This window comes from Podarcis gaigeae (assembly GCF_964106915.1).
Source record: "Podarcis gaigeae genome assembly, chromosome: 5".
Lineage (NCBI taxonomy): Eukaryota > Metazoa > Chordata > Lepidosauria > Squamata > Lacertidae > Podarcis > Podarcis gaigeae.
The window spans coordinates 52191239-52203259 of NC_139681.1; the positions used below are offsets into that span (position 1 = coordinate 52191239).

Consider the following 12021-nt stretch of genomic DNA (forward strand, 5'->3'; position numbering starts at 1 on the left):
TTCAGACTGAAATTAATTTTCCATTCAGATACAGTGTGGCTGCATACCAATTTCCCATGCTAGGAAAAGTGGAGCTCATTAAAAAAAAAATTAACATTCTTTTCAGCCCAAATTCCTTGTGTTCTGAATCTGAATTAATAAAAAAGAAACACACAAATAAGAAGCTTGCTTATGAAATGTCCCTTTTCTTCAGTAAAACTGTGTTTCAAACAATCATCTTAAGCCCAGTTTGAAGATCAACAGTTATGACCAGTGGTTTTTTTTTTGTGACAGCACTCACCAGTACTGAGTATCATCATCTCTCTTTTTTGCTGCCCATGGTGGCCATTTTGTGCTGGCACCCATGGCTCTTTGATCAAAAATAAGAGTACAGTGGTACCTTGGTTTTCATACGTATTGGTTTGCATATGTTTTGGATTACAAACACGTCAAACCCAGAAGTGCATGTCCAAGTTTGCAACCTTTTTTTGGATTGCAACCCTTCCCCCCCGCCCATTTTTTGGGATTACAAACAAAAAATTTTTGAAAGCCCCATTACAACCTGTTTTGGTTTACAAATGGACCTCTGGAACAGATTATGGTTGTAAACCAAGGTACCACTGTACTGGCCCCTCTCACTTTATACCAAAAAAGCACTCATTCCTTAATAAGATAACTTAATACACTTTTATAAATGATACAAAGGGGGAGGAAATGTATTTAACTTGATGGATATTTCAAAGAGCAAGAACTCAGAATTTATTCCCACTATTTCATAATGTGTTTAACTGGAGAAGGCAAAAAGTGACAAGCAATACTCATTAAACCCGTTCCTATTTCCCCTCCACCAAAGAAACAGAGACACAGAAACAAAAGTAGTGCATCTTCGTTTACTTACAACAATGTGTGCTGGAGATGGAGACCTAGCATCCTTGAGGGCTTGCCTACTCTGTAGGCTCCCTGCCTGAACATCAAGCAGTGGCCATTTCATCTGCAGGTACTGGATGGAGGAAACAAAAATGCGGGAAAAGAAAAATGAGTTCAGAAAAGAAAGGCAACTTTAAAAATAAAATAAAAGCAAACACATATTAGGCAACGTGGGGAAGTAAGTGAAACTAAAATGCATGCGACAAAAATAAAGTAAAAGCCCCACAGAAATACTTTATTGGGGTTGTGTTGAACAAAAATGGAGTGTACAGACATTTCCAAGGTGTTTACTAAAAGGGGAATAAAAGGGCAAACACAATGTTCTACTTCATATGTCAATCGCTATGGTAAATCTGGAAAGGAAAATTATGCAGAGGACAGAAGGAATAAACAGGGCAACTCATCGTTACCACAATTGCAGGAATACAAATATCTGTGAATCCCGGAACAGAAAAAAGTAACTTTAAAACTGCACATTAATGTTGAAAAATCTGGCATTAAAGCTGATAAACCAAGTAGGGAATGGCTGAAAGGCTACTGCCGGAAAATATGCCTTCTAAAAGTTAAACAATTTTTTTTTGTGGGGGCAGGGGGCGGGCAAATACATAACATGGGTTCCCTCCCATACTCTTATTACAATCCCATTCCAGACATACAGTCTCATGAGTTATGAAACAAAGCTTTTTATGTTAATTCTGAAATTACATTTTCTACATTTCTGAAATTACACCACTGAGAGTGGGGTGGAGAAGGAGGCAGGGTGCAAACCAACCAACAGTAACACCAGATTGGCTCCACCGGTGTGTCTGCACCACGCTGCCCGCCCCACTGCCTTTCCCCTCTCCCTCACAGTAAGCCGCCCGCCCGCCGGGGATAGTGGGCTCTGCCCAACCCAACAAGTTGCTTTGGCCTAATGGACTACCATAGCTACAAACATTTTATAAATAGACTAATTCACTTTAAACCTCTATATTTATATAGCCTTTTCATATCAAAGTAATGAATGATTTCATATCAAAGAATGAATGACATAGTCATATTTGGCAGGTGGGTGTACTAGATATTTACTTACATAAATTTTGGCTTCCCACTCTTTCTGGTATCAATTATTGTGGTTTTTATGTTCCTCACACCAGCTTTCCCTCCTACCTGAAGAAACTTGGGGCTGGTACTTCCTTGAGCATGCCACACAAGTACAAATATTTCTCAAACTACAAGTCATGGTTTAACTTTCTAAGCACACTTCCTCTGTTCCAAAGAAGGGCACACATCAGTAACACACGGCTCAGAACATTGCTTTTTCTGATCCTGTTTCTGACTGGGACCAGCAAATCTCACAAGATCTGGACAATAGGGGGGCTTTCCTGATGCCCTCATTACATATCTTTAGGTGCCAGGCAAAAACATTCCTCTTCAACCAGGCCTTTAGGTATTAAACATTCTTTATCCTTTTAGATGTGGGGGTATTGCTTGTTGTTGTTGTTGTTTTATACATAATATGTTTCAATGTTGTATATGCCTGGGGATCTTTGGATGAAGGGCAGTAAATAAATTTATTAAATAATAATAAATCCATCATTGTGTTCTTCCAGTCATTACATCTGTGAAAGCATCTCAGCTAGCCAGGAACCATTATCGCCCTATTATTTATGTGGGACTCTCCCTCCAGGAGCCAGTTTCGGGGAGGGTTATACAGGGAGGAAAGCCCCATTGGGCAAGCGGAAGTTCTTGTGCAGGTCTTCTGCTGATGGGGTTATGTTAGGTGAATCCTGCCCAATGTATCGAAATACAGGAAACAGGTTTCCATAAACATCTTCAAGCAAGATCTGCAACTCTGACTCATTCCCTCCGGCTGCCCTGTCATGGTAATAAAATTGCAATCTGGACCAGGAACCCAGGCCCTGGTAAAGTGTGTCCTTCTCTACTCCTTCATGCAAGACAACATCTATGATAGGCAGTATAGTGCTATTTTCAAGGTGTATGTTTCAATTTTTGAAACCCACTTTAAAATCCCTCCTCTGGACCATTCCATGCATTATGCACATGCCAACGCCCATCCGTCACAGAGCTGCAGCGTGCCAGAATCAGCTAAAGTTCTGCATCAAGAATATGAATGGTGCCTGAAGAACTATGGATGGAGGCTCGTAACATTATACAGGAGGCAGCAACGAAAACCATCCCAATGAAAAGGAAATGCAAGAAAGCAAAGTGGCTGTCCAATGAGGCCTTACAAATAGCGGGGGAGAGAAGGCAAGCAAAATGCGAGGGAGATGGTGAAAGATACAGGAAACTGAATGCAGATTTCCAAAGAATAGCAAGGAGAGTCAAGAAGACCTTCTTAAACGAGCAATGCAAAGAAATAGAGGAAAGCAATAGAATGGGAAGAACCAGAGATCTGTTCAAGAAAATTGGAGATATGAAAGGAACATTTCGTACAAAGATTTCCATAATAAAGGACAAAAGTGGAAAGGACCTAACAAAAGCAGAAGACATCAAGAAGAGGTGGCAAGAATACACAGAGGAATTATACCAGAAAGATATGGATGTCTCGTACACCCCAGGTAGTGTGGTTGCTGACCTTGAGCCAGACATCCTGGAGAGTGAAGTCAAATGGGCCTTAGAAAGCACTGCAAATAACAAGGCCAGTGGAAGTGATGGTATTCCAGCTGAACTATTTAAAATTTTAAAAGATGATGCTGTTAAGGTGCTACACTCAATATGCCAACAAGTTTGGAAAACTCAGCAGTGGCCAGAAGATTGGAGAAGATCAGTCTACATCCCAATCCCAAAGAAGGGCAGTGCCAAAGAATGCTCCAACTACCGCACAATTGCACTCATTTCACACGCCAGTAAGGTTATGCTTAAAATTCTACAAGGAAGGCTCAAGCAGTATGTGGACCGAGAACTCCCAGAAGTGCAAGCTGGATTTAGAAGAGGCAGAGGAACCAGAGACCAAATTGCAAACATGCGCTGGATTATGGAGAAAGCTAGAGAGTTCCAGAAAGACATCTACTTCTGCTTCATTGACTATGCAAAAGCCTTTGACTGTGTCGACCACGGCAAACTATGGCAAGTTCTTAAAGAAATGGGAGTGCCAGATCACCTCATCTGTCTCCTGAGAAATCTCTATGTGGGACAAGAAGCTACAGTTAGAACTGGATATGGAACAACTGATTGGTTCAAAATTGGGAAAGGAGTACGACAAGGCTGTATTTTGTCTCCCTGCTTATTTAACTTATATGCAGAATTCATCATGCGAAAGGCTGGGCTGGATGAATCCCTAGCCGGAATTAAGATTGCCGGAAGAAATATCAACAACCTCAGATATGCAGATGACACAACCTTGATGGCAGAAAGTGAGGAGGAATTAAAGAACCTTTTAATGAGGGTGAAAGAGGAGAGCGCAAAATATGGTCTGAAGCTCAACATCAAAAAAACGAAGATCATGGCCACTGGTCCCATCACCTCCTGGCAAATAGAAGGGGAAGGAATGGAGGTAGTGAGAGATTTTACTTTCTTGGGCTCAATGATCACTGCAGATGGTGACAGCAGCCACGAAATTAAAAGACGCCTGCTTCTTGGGAGAAGGGCAATGACAGGCCTAGACAGCATCTTGAGAAGTAGAGACATCACCTTGCCAACAAAGGTTCGTATAGTTAAAGCTATGGTTTTCCCAGTAGTGATGTATGGAAGTGAGAGCTGGACCATAAAGAAGGCTGATCGCCGAAGAATTGATGCTTTTGAATTATGGTGCTGGAGGAGACTCTTGAGAGTCCCATGGACTGCAAGAAGATCAAACCTCTCCATACTGAAGGAAATCAACCCTGAGTGCTCACTGGAAGGACAGATTGTGAAGCTGAGGCTCCAGTACTTTGGCCACCTCATGAGAAGAGAAGACTCCCTGGAGAAGACCCTGATGCTGGGAAAGATGGAGGGCACAAGGAGAAGGGGACGGCAGAGGACGAGATGGTTGGATAGTGTTTTCGAGGTTACCAGCATGAGTTTGACCAAACTGCGGGAGGCAGTGGAGGACAGAGGTGCCTGGCGTTCTCTGGTCCATGGGGTCACGAAGAGTCGGACACGACTAAACGACTAAACAACAACAACAACAACAACAGTCCTACATCTGACACACATACATTCAAAGCTGATATTTTTCATTTGAAACATCACAAATATATTCCTAAAATTGTAATGGGAGAAGGGGCTCTCATCTGCAAAGCACAACAGATAGTCTTGAAGAAGCCCCCAACCCCAACCAACCCCCCTGTGTAGGTGTTAGGCTAAAAAAAACTGCCCACGAAAGAAGGGGTGGGTGGGCATGGCAATGTGGCAAAATAAAATGAAAACAGATTAGAGCAGAGAAAAGAGACAAGTGGATTCTCCAAATATTTGTATTGTCAATAGGTCAGCATCACTTATAACAATGATCACACCCACAGTGTTGTATCTGCATGCTGCTCTCTTCAAAAGACAGCCATGTCTTGAGTTCTGTTAGTCTAGCAGAGCAATTTCCTCCTTGTCCATCAGCACAAGTTATAAAAGATTGGAGAACATGTGTCCCCATGACGTACAAGCAACCTCTTTGCATAAGTCACTAGATTGCCCGTGAAACTGAGACTCCGTAAACAATCCTGTTCACAATGCACAAGCTGGAATAGGGTACAGCTCACTCCCTCCAACAATAGCAGCCAAGGCTTATTCTCGTTACTGAGGTCACTAGATAGGATTTGGGATACACAGGAAGCAGGTCCTGCTGAGAAAGAATGTGCTGAATTTACCTAGTCACTTTCAGCACAAGCTCCAGTGAAGCTTTACAACTGACCTTTACTGGGAGAACGGGGGTGGGGGGGAGAGAGAGAACCACCTCACACACAAATACTTAGCACTAGCAGGATAATGATAGTCTGGACTCTGTTCTCCAATTGCTAGATTTTCATATGTGGGCCATCCTTCCTATTGGCAGCAGTCACTGCAGAGTGAAGTGGTATAGCCCAGCAGCTATTACATAATGAATAACTGCTGATCATGTGTTTGAGCTCCGACGAGAATGGCTGTTAAAATCCTTGCTTAGGTTACCACATGTATCAGGTTTAATGCTGGTTTAAGGAGTTCAAAACATTTTGTTACTACTCAGAGGCTAACCTTTCGTTTAAGAACAAGTACAGTTGTACCTCAGGTTACATACGCTTCAGGTTACAGACTCCGCTAACCCAGAAATAGTACTTTGCTTCAGGATGAGAACAGAAATCGTGCTCCGGCGGCGCAGTGGCAGCGGGAGGCCCCATTAGCTAAAGTGGTGCTTCAGGTTAAGAACAGTTTCAGGTTAAGAACGGACCTCCAGAACGAATTAAGTACGTAACCAGAGGTACCACTGTAATTTAACAATGCTGCTCAATGCAATATATATTTATTGGGAGTCGTAGCCAAAAACTATTATCAAAAATAGAGGCCCAGTTCCATCACTTGCAGTTTGGAGACTATCTAATCATATCAGATTCTAAACATAATTGCAGCAACCAAAAGGGATCTCACACTCTTCCTTATACATGTTAACTGCAGTCTTTTTTTGCCAGGATTCCCCCGCTCCCTCCCAAATATTAAATACCAATTTAAAAAACCTTTCTAAAAGGTGCCATTTTTCTTCTTTTGTAGTCAGTCTTTGGAAATAAGTACAGAGAGTGTGCTGGTAGGGAGATGTCAGTAGGGGGACTGTGCTGGGGGGGGGGGAATCAAATCACTGTACCAAAAGATAATTCAGATTCTGCTACAAGACTCAAACCAGATTAAATATTTAAAAATTTGATCAAATTTGGAAAAGATTTTAGCTTCTTCTGCTAAATTGATTCTGAGTTTGCTCATTGAAAGCATTGTCTATGTAGCAAACTGAAGCCCACATCTCAAATCACTGGAAAACTTGCTACTGAGATTTCACCAAGCATTGGTTACACACTTCCAAACTTATCTTTAAAAGCTTAAGGACCTGAAGAACGTTTCTGTTCAAGAGGAAAACCTGAAAGTCTCAAAGTGTGAAAATCTCTACCAATACTATCCTGACATTAAAAGGTGTGATCTCAAAATTTGTAGAACTGTGCCTTAAAAAATCAGTGTGTGTTATTAGCAATAAGGATGTTATTACTAGCAACAGATATTATGCTGATACATAAACCATGGGGTAAACGAACTCAATCAAAGACTAGAGTACTGTACAGCAATCAATGAAGTAACCTCCAAGTGAAGGTTACTATGGAACGCAAACAAAAAGAAGACCTGAAAAAGCTGTCTTCATCAAAATTTTAAAAAACTATGCTGCTTGCTAAAATGATTCTCCAGCAATATTCTCCAGAAAGCCTTTTTTTGTAAAGGCACTATTACAGGCCCAAAAGACCCACTGAAGCTCACCTTTTTACATACCACTTCACTGCTGCTTGTATTCCCATCACCAGAAACTGTTGTACCTGCTTTGCAGCCTATTTTCTTCCAAATAACACAGACACCGTATAGTCAATAGGTTTCAGCTAACAACAAACCCAGTTCAGAGGAAAGGCTCTGTTCTCACTCTGTGTTAGCTCTGTCCTCAGTGGAGTAATCACACAGCTAAATCTGATTGGTTATGTCAAAATATCTACTGCTTGTAAGAAGGGGGATATACTGAACGTGCACAAAAATGGTGTCAAAGCTGCAGCCAACAGGAACTTCAAACACACTTTCAATGGAATTGTATCACCACCACTGCCTGAATGACAGGCACAGGGGCCAGTAGTCACCTGAATGTGTGTGAAGGACCACCTTTTCTTTGCAGTATACCTACCACCTGCAGAGAGAGAGAGAGACCCAAAAACTTGATGAAAGGGGGTGCATTTTATGAGCGAATAAATTTGTGAATCCCTCAATCCCTACCCCCTGGTTTTAGCTCATCCCTAATAAAAAGATCCAGCTCTATTGATAAAAGAATACGTTTGTTTCGTTCAACAGCTTCAAGCTTGCCTCAAAGTCTCTCAGCCCAGGAATTGTCATGGCCATAATACAATATTAATGTGGTGGCTTATAATTCTTATTTTACATAAAAGCTTCATTGTGTGCCAAATCCAATCTCCACAGGCTACCTGAGCCCCAGATTTTTACGAGTCTACATTTCAGCGCTGCGAGTCTACAATACACATAATTTTCAATTATGTTAGGGCAGGGCAGGATCACTGCCTATATAACATTACTGGTTGGAGGAAATGAGACTCAGTCCTACTGCCGAGTGAGCTAACTCAATCCAGATGGTGAGAGAGTGAGAAAGAGAAAGCACTGCTATGGAATTATGTAGCAGCAATCCAGCCCACAGCAACTCTTGCACAATGGAATGAACTGCCAAGTAATTGCCCCACCATCCACACACAATGCTTTAAGGTATTAGTTTGGAAACTAAAGAAGGGATGGTTCTTTTGGCAGAGGAAGGGTTAAATCACAGCACTTACACAGCATATATTAGAAGGAGAATGCGTAATTGCCTTCTCGGGTTTACTATTGCAGAATTATGCAACTAATCAGAGGGGTCTGTCTCTCTCTCTCTCTCTCTCTCTCTCTCTGATAGTGTTTTGTTTGTTTTTTAGAGTTTTGGGGGGGTTTTGTCCCATTACTAGAGAGTGGTAAATCCTTTCCTTCCTCCTACATGAAACAGCAGGAAATGCTATTCTTTCAGACTCAAATACAAATGTGAGCCAGGAGTCCCTCCAACTTGCAAGTGTCTGCAAAAGGAGAAGGTGAAGGGAGGAGGGGGCGAGATATTTCCTTCACAGGATCCCAACTTTGTGTCTGTATCATACAGTAAAGAGAGAATCCAAATACTCTGTTCTATAAAAATTCTGTAATTTCTTGTCTTTTCCAGCCTTACTTCTATTTGACAGGAAATATTATGTTCCAACAAACTGGTGTAATATTAAAAACAGGGGGGAAATGTATATAGGTTCTGATGTCCCATTTTAAAGCTGAAATATTGGCCAGAGGTTCAATATTGATTTAAAAGGATGATCTAGTAATAGATCATTATTGCTTCTTCTGTTTTTGAGAGAGAGGAAGAGAGAACTCCAAATCTTTTAAGGCTCCTACTGTCTGTGCAAAATATTATAATGTGTGGCTGGCTAGAATCCGTGCACAGGGGGTGGGTGAGGAGAAACACAACACACTCTTGAAAGGCTGTTAAATTGTCATCACAAGGGGGAAAGCAAACACCTCAAATGGCAAAGGATAGGGCTTTTTAAAAAGTGGAGAGGGAGGAGGAAATGTATCTTGGGTCCTGCAAGAAAGCAGATGTTATCAACCATCTTATTGCTACACTGACATTTGAAATGAGGCACAGCCCAAGGCAGAAAGCTAAAGCACTTCTAGAGAAAATATATGGTAATGGCAATACAGCTAAGTGGAGCAAAATCCTGTTCAGGGAGACTAGGAACAGCAGACTTGGGGAAAAAGGGGGGGGGCAAACACGAAGACCTGTTCAAAGTTGCAAACTCAAGCGTTTAGTTAACTAAATGCTTGGAATTATCAGAAATTTGGATAATTAAGGATATAATAATGGGTTAAGCGTAGATATGGAAATGCAGAAGAATTTGGTATATATAAGGAACCAGAAATGGAAATGAAGGGAAGACGCAAGATTTTAAGAATCTCACAAGATATAGTGTTGAAAGGATAAATGTACATATGGGGAAAGAAGGGGACTTGTTTTTGATGTTTTTTGTGGAATTATTACTTATTGTTGAAAGAATAAAATAAAATAAAATAAATTTACAAAAAAACAAGGTTGCAAACTCAAAATCCTGCCACTATGCTCTACCTCGTGACTGTCAGGAAAATTATGATACAGTATCAGAAAAACCAATACCTAAGATATTTATAGCACCACTTTCCTTACGTCCTTACTCCTTTTGTTTTTGATGTTAAGAGGTATTTTCTTGACATAATATACTAAAAACTCACTTAGTTCAACAGATGGAAGAATCTAGTTCTAGAAGATAATATTTGCCATTGGAAAGTTTTCCCACAGATAGGCCCAGTCTTGGGGGAACAAGACATTACCAAGGAAAAACACAAACACACTGAACACAGATTAATGAAATGTCCATTCCACCCAATAATCTGCAGTCATCACTATATTAATCCTATGGAACAGAGATGACAATGGAAAAATAGAGCATTTGCTAAGCTTATTCAGAGGCTCCCAACACTATATTATAGAGATCCACCAACACAGAATTTGTTCATTGCCACTAATCTATCTCACCACCTAACCCAGAAATCAATCGCCTTTCAATGATTTGCACTACATTCTCCACAGTGTGTACTGAATGTACAGCTAAATCATCCACTTGGAAAGCTACTGTAAACCACTGGTAGATTACCAATCCACTACCAACAGATCTAGACATGTTTTTCTGTCATAATCCTTAAATACAACCAAGATTTTCCAAGTGAATGCAATGCATTTATTTTTTAAAGTTTAGAATGTCAGCTTCATTCACAAAAATATGGTCAACAGATAGGTTCATAACTGGAAGAGGAACAAAAAAAAATCATACAGTAGCAGATAGCGCATTCTGAAACAACAATTTAGATGCCAGATTGAACAGCTCACTCGTTCCTGCTCTAATACTATAAATATTCTATGAAGAGTGTCTTTTATTGTGCTTAGCAGGTTCACTTGCTATGACTTTTTCTGGACTATGTCACTCTATCAACCATCATTAACACTTCTGGTAAACTCATGGATCAGCTACTGTAGTTCTTTATACATGGTGCTGCCCTTGAAGAATGATTTGAAGTTACACCTGACGAAGCAAGCAGCTGATCATCCGCTAAGAGACAGCTTTCATGAAGAACATCTTTCAGAATCAATCAGTCAGTCAGAAAGGGAACACCCCCAATTCCCAACAACCTACCCACAAGGATATTACAGTCAATGGTATTTATCAAAAGCTGCTGAAAGATGCAGAAGAAATAGCAGGCTCAGAATCCCTTGGCACATTATCCAGACCAAGTCATCCATTAGGACAGCCAAGGCAATTTCTGTGCCAAACCATGCCCAAACTAGACTGAAACAGATCCAGGCAATCAGTTTCATTCAAAAGCACTAGGAGTCACACACCGACCGTTCACACAAACAAGCACCTTACCTAAAGAAGTGTTACTTGCAATCATCCAGTAGAATCACAGAGTTATGAGTTTGAGACCCACACTGGGCAAAAAAATGCAGTGGGTTGGAGTAGATGACTTTTTTGATCCATTCCAACTCTGTAGTACTGCAGTCCTTGGATCAAAGAGGGCTTATTTAATAGTGGCCTCACAACAACTTTTTTCAAGACAGATGGGCCCATTCCAACTCTGTAGTACTGCAGTCCTTGGATCAAAGAGGGCTTATTTAATAGTGGCCTCACAACAACTTTTTTCAAGACAGATGGACTCCTCTCATCCACTCATGAACCATATTTGGTCGCCCTTGAAAATGCCCACTCCAGCATCAGCCTCCATGTTTTTAATTACAATTCCTTGGACTATAATTTTCCCCATATCAATTTTGCTATCACTAACACTAGTCTACTTAATGATACAGATGTACTTTTATGCTTAATTCATTTTCTTTTCTTAAATTCCAAGTACTACTACCTCTAGCATACTACTACGATGACTATAGGGGTCATTTTAAACATGAGTAATCCAGTTTTCTCCTAATGTTGAACATGACAAAAAAAGGAATGAATTGCTAAATATGCTCTTAAGTAAACCCATAAAATTTCAAACTGAATTTTCTGTCACGTCCTTTGTGGCTTTTCCTGTGAATGGGCCTTCACTGTAACAAGGGGTTACTTCAAAACATTTGGCTCCAAAGATTACTGTCTCTCTCTCTCTCTCTCTCTCTCTCTCTCTCTCTCACCAAAAAAACCCCCAAAACCAACAACCCAGAGACTTGCAAAATTCTCCCTCCCCTAGGGTCAGTGGGGAAATAGAAAAACAAGCAGGATGCTTTAATACAGAAAATGTCATCTCAGTAAAAAGAAAAAAAGATTGGAAGTTGCTGAGCTAATATTAAAAACAGAAACATTCTGGTCTCACAGGAGAAGGTGGGAATGC

The 12021-nt window shown here is 40.7% G+C and overlaps 1 protein-coding gene across 40 annotated transcripts in view; it reads right to left on the minus strand.

The window, feature by feature from the left end:
* TCF7L2 (transcription factor 7 like 2) overlaps window positions 1–12021 on the minus strand; it is a 201972-nt gene that overhangs the window by 122480 nt on the left and 67471 nt on the right. For all 40 annotated transcript variants that reach the window (XM_083741323.1, XM_083741345.1, XM_083741364.1 and 37 more), the window contains one exon: window positions 878–979. In XM_083741323.1, coding sequence (XP_083597449.1) covers window positions 878–979 — 102 coding nt within the window. The remainder of the gene's footprint in view (window positions 1–877; window positions 980–12021) is intronic.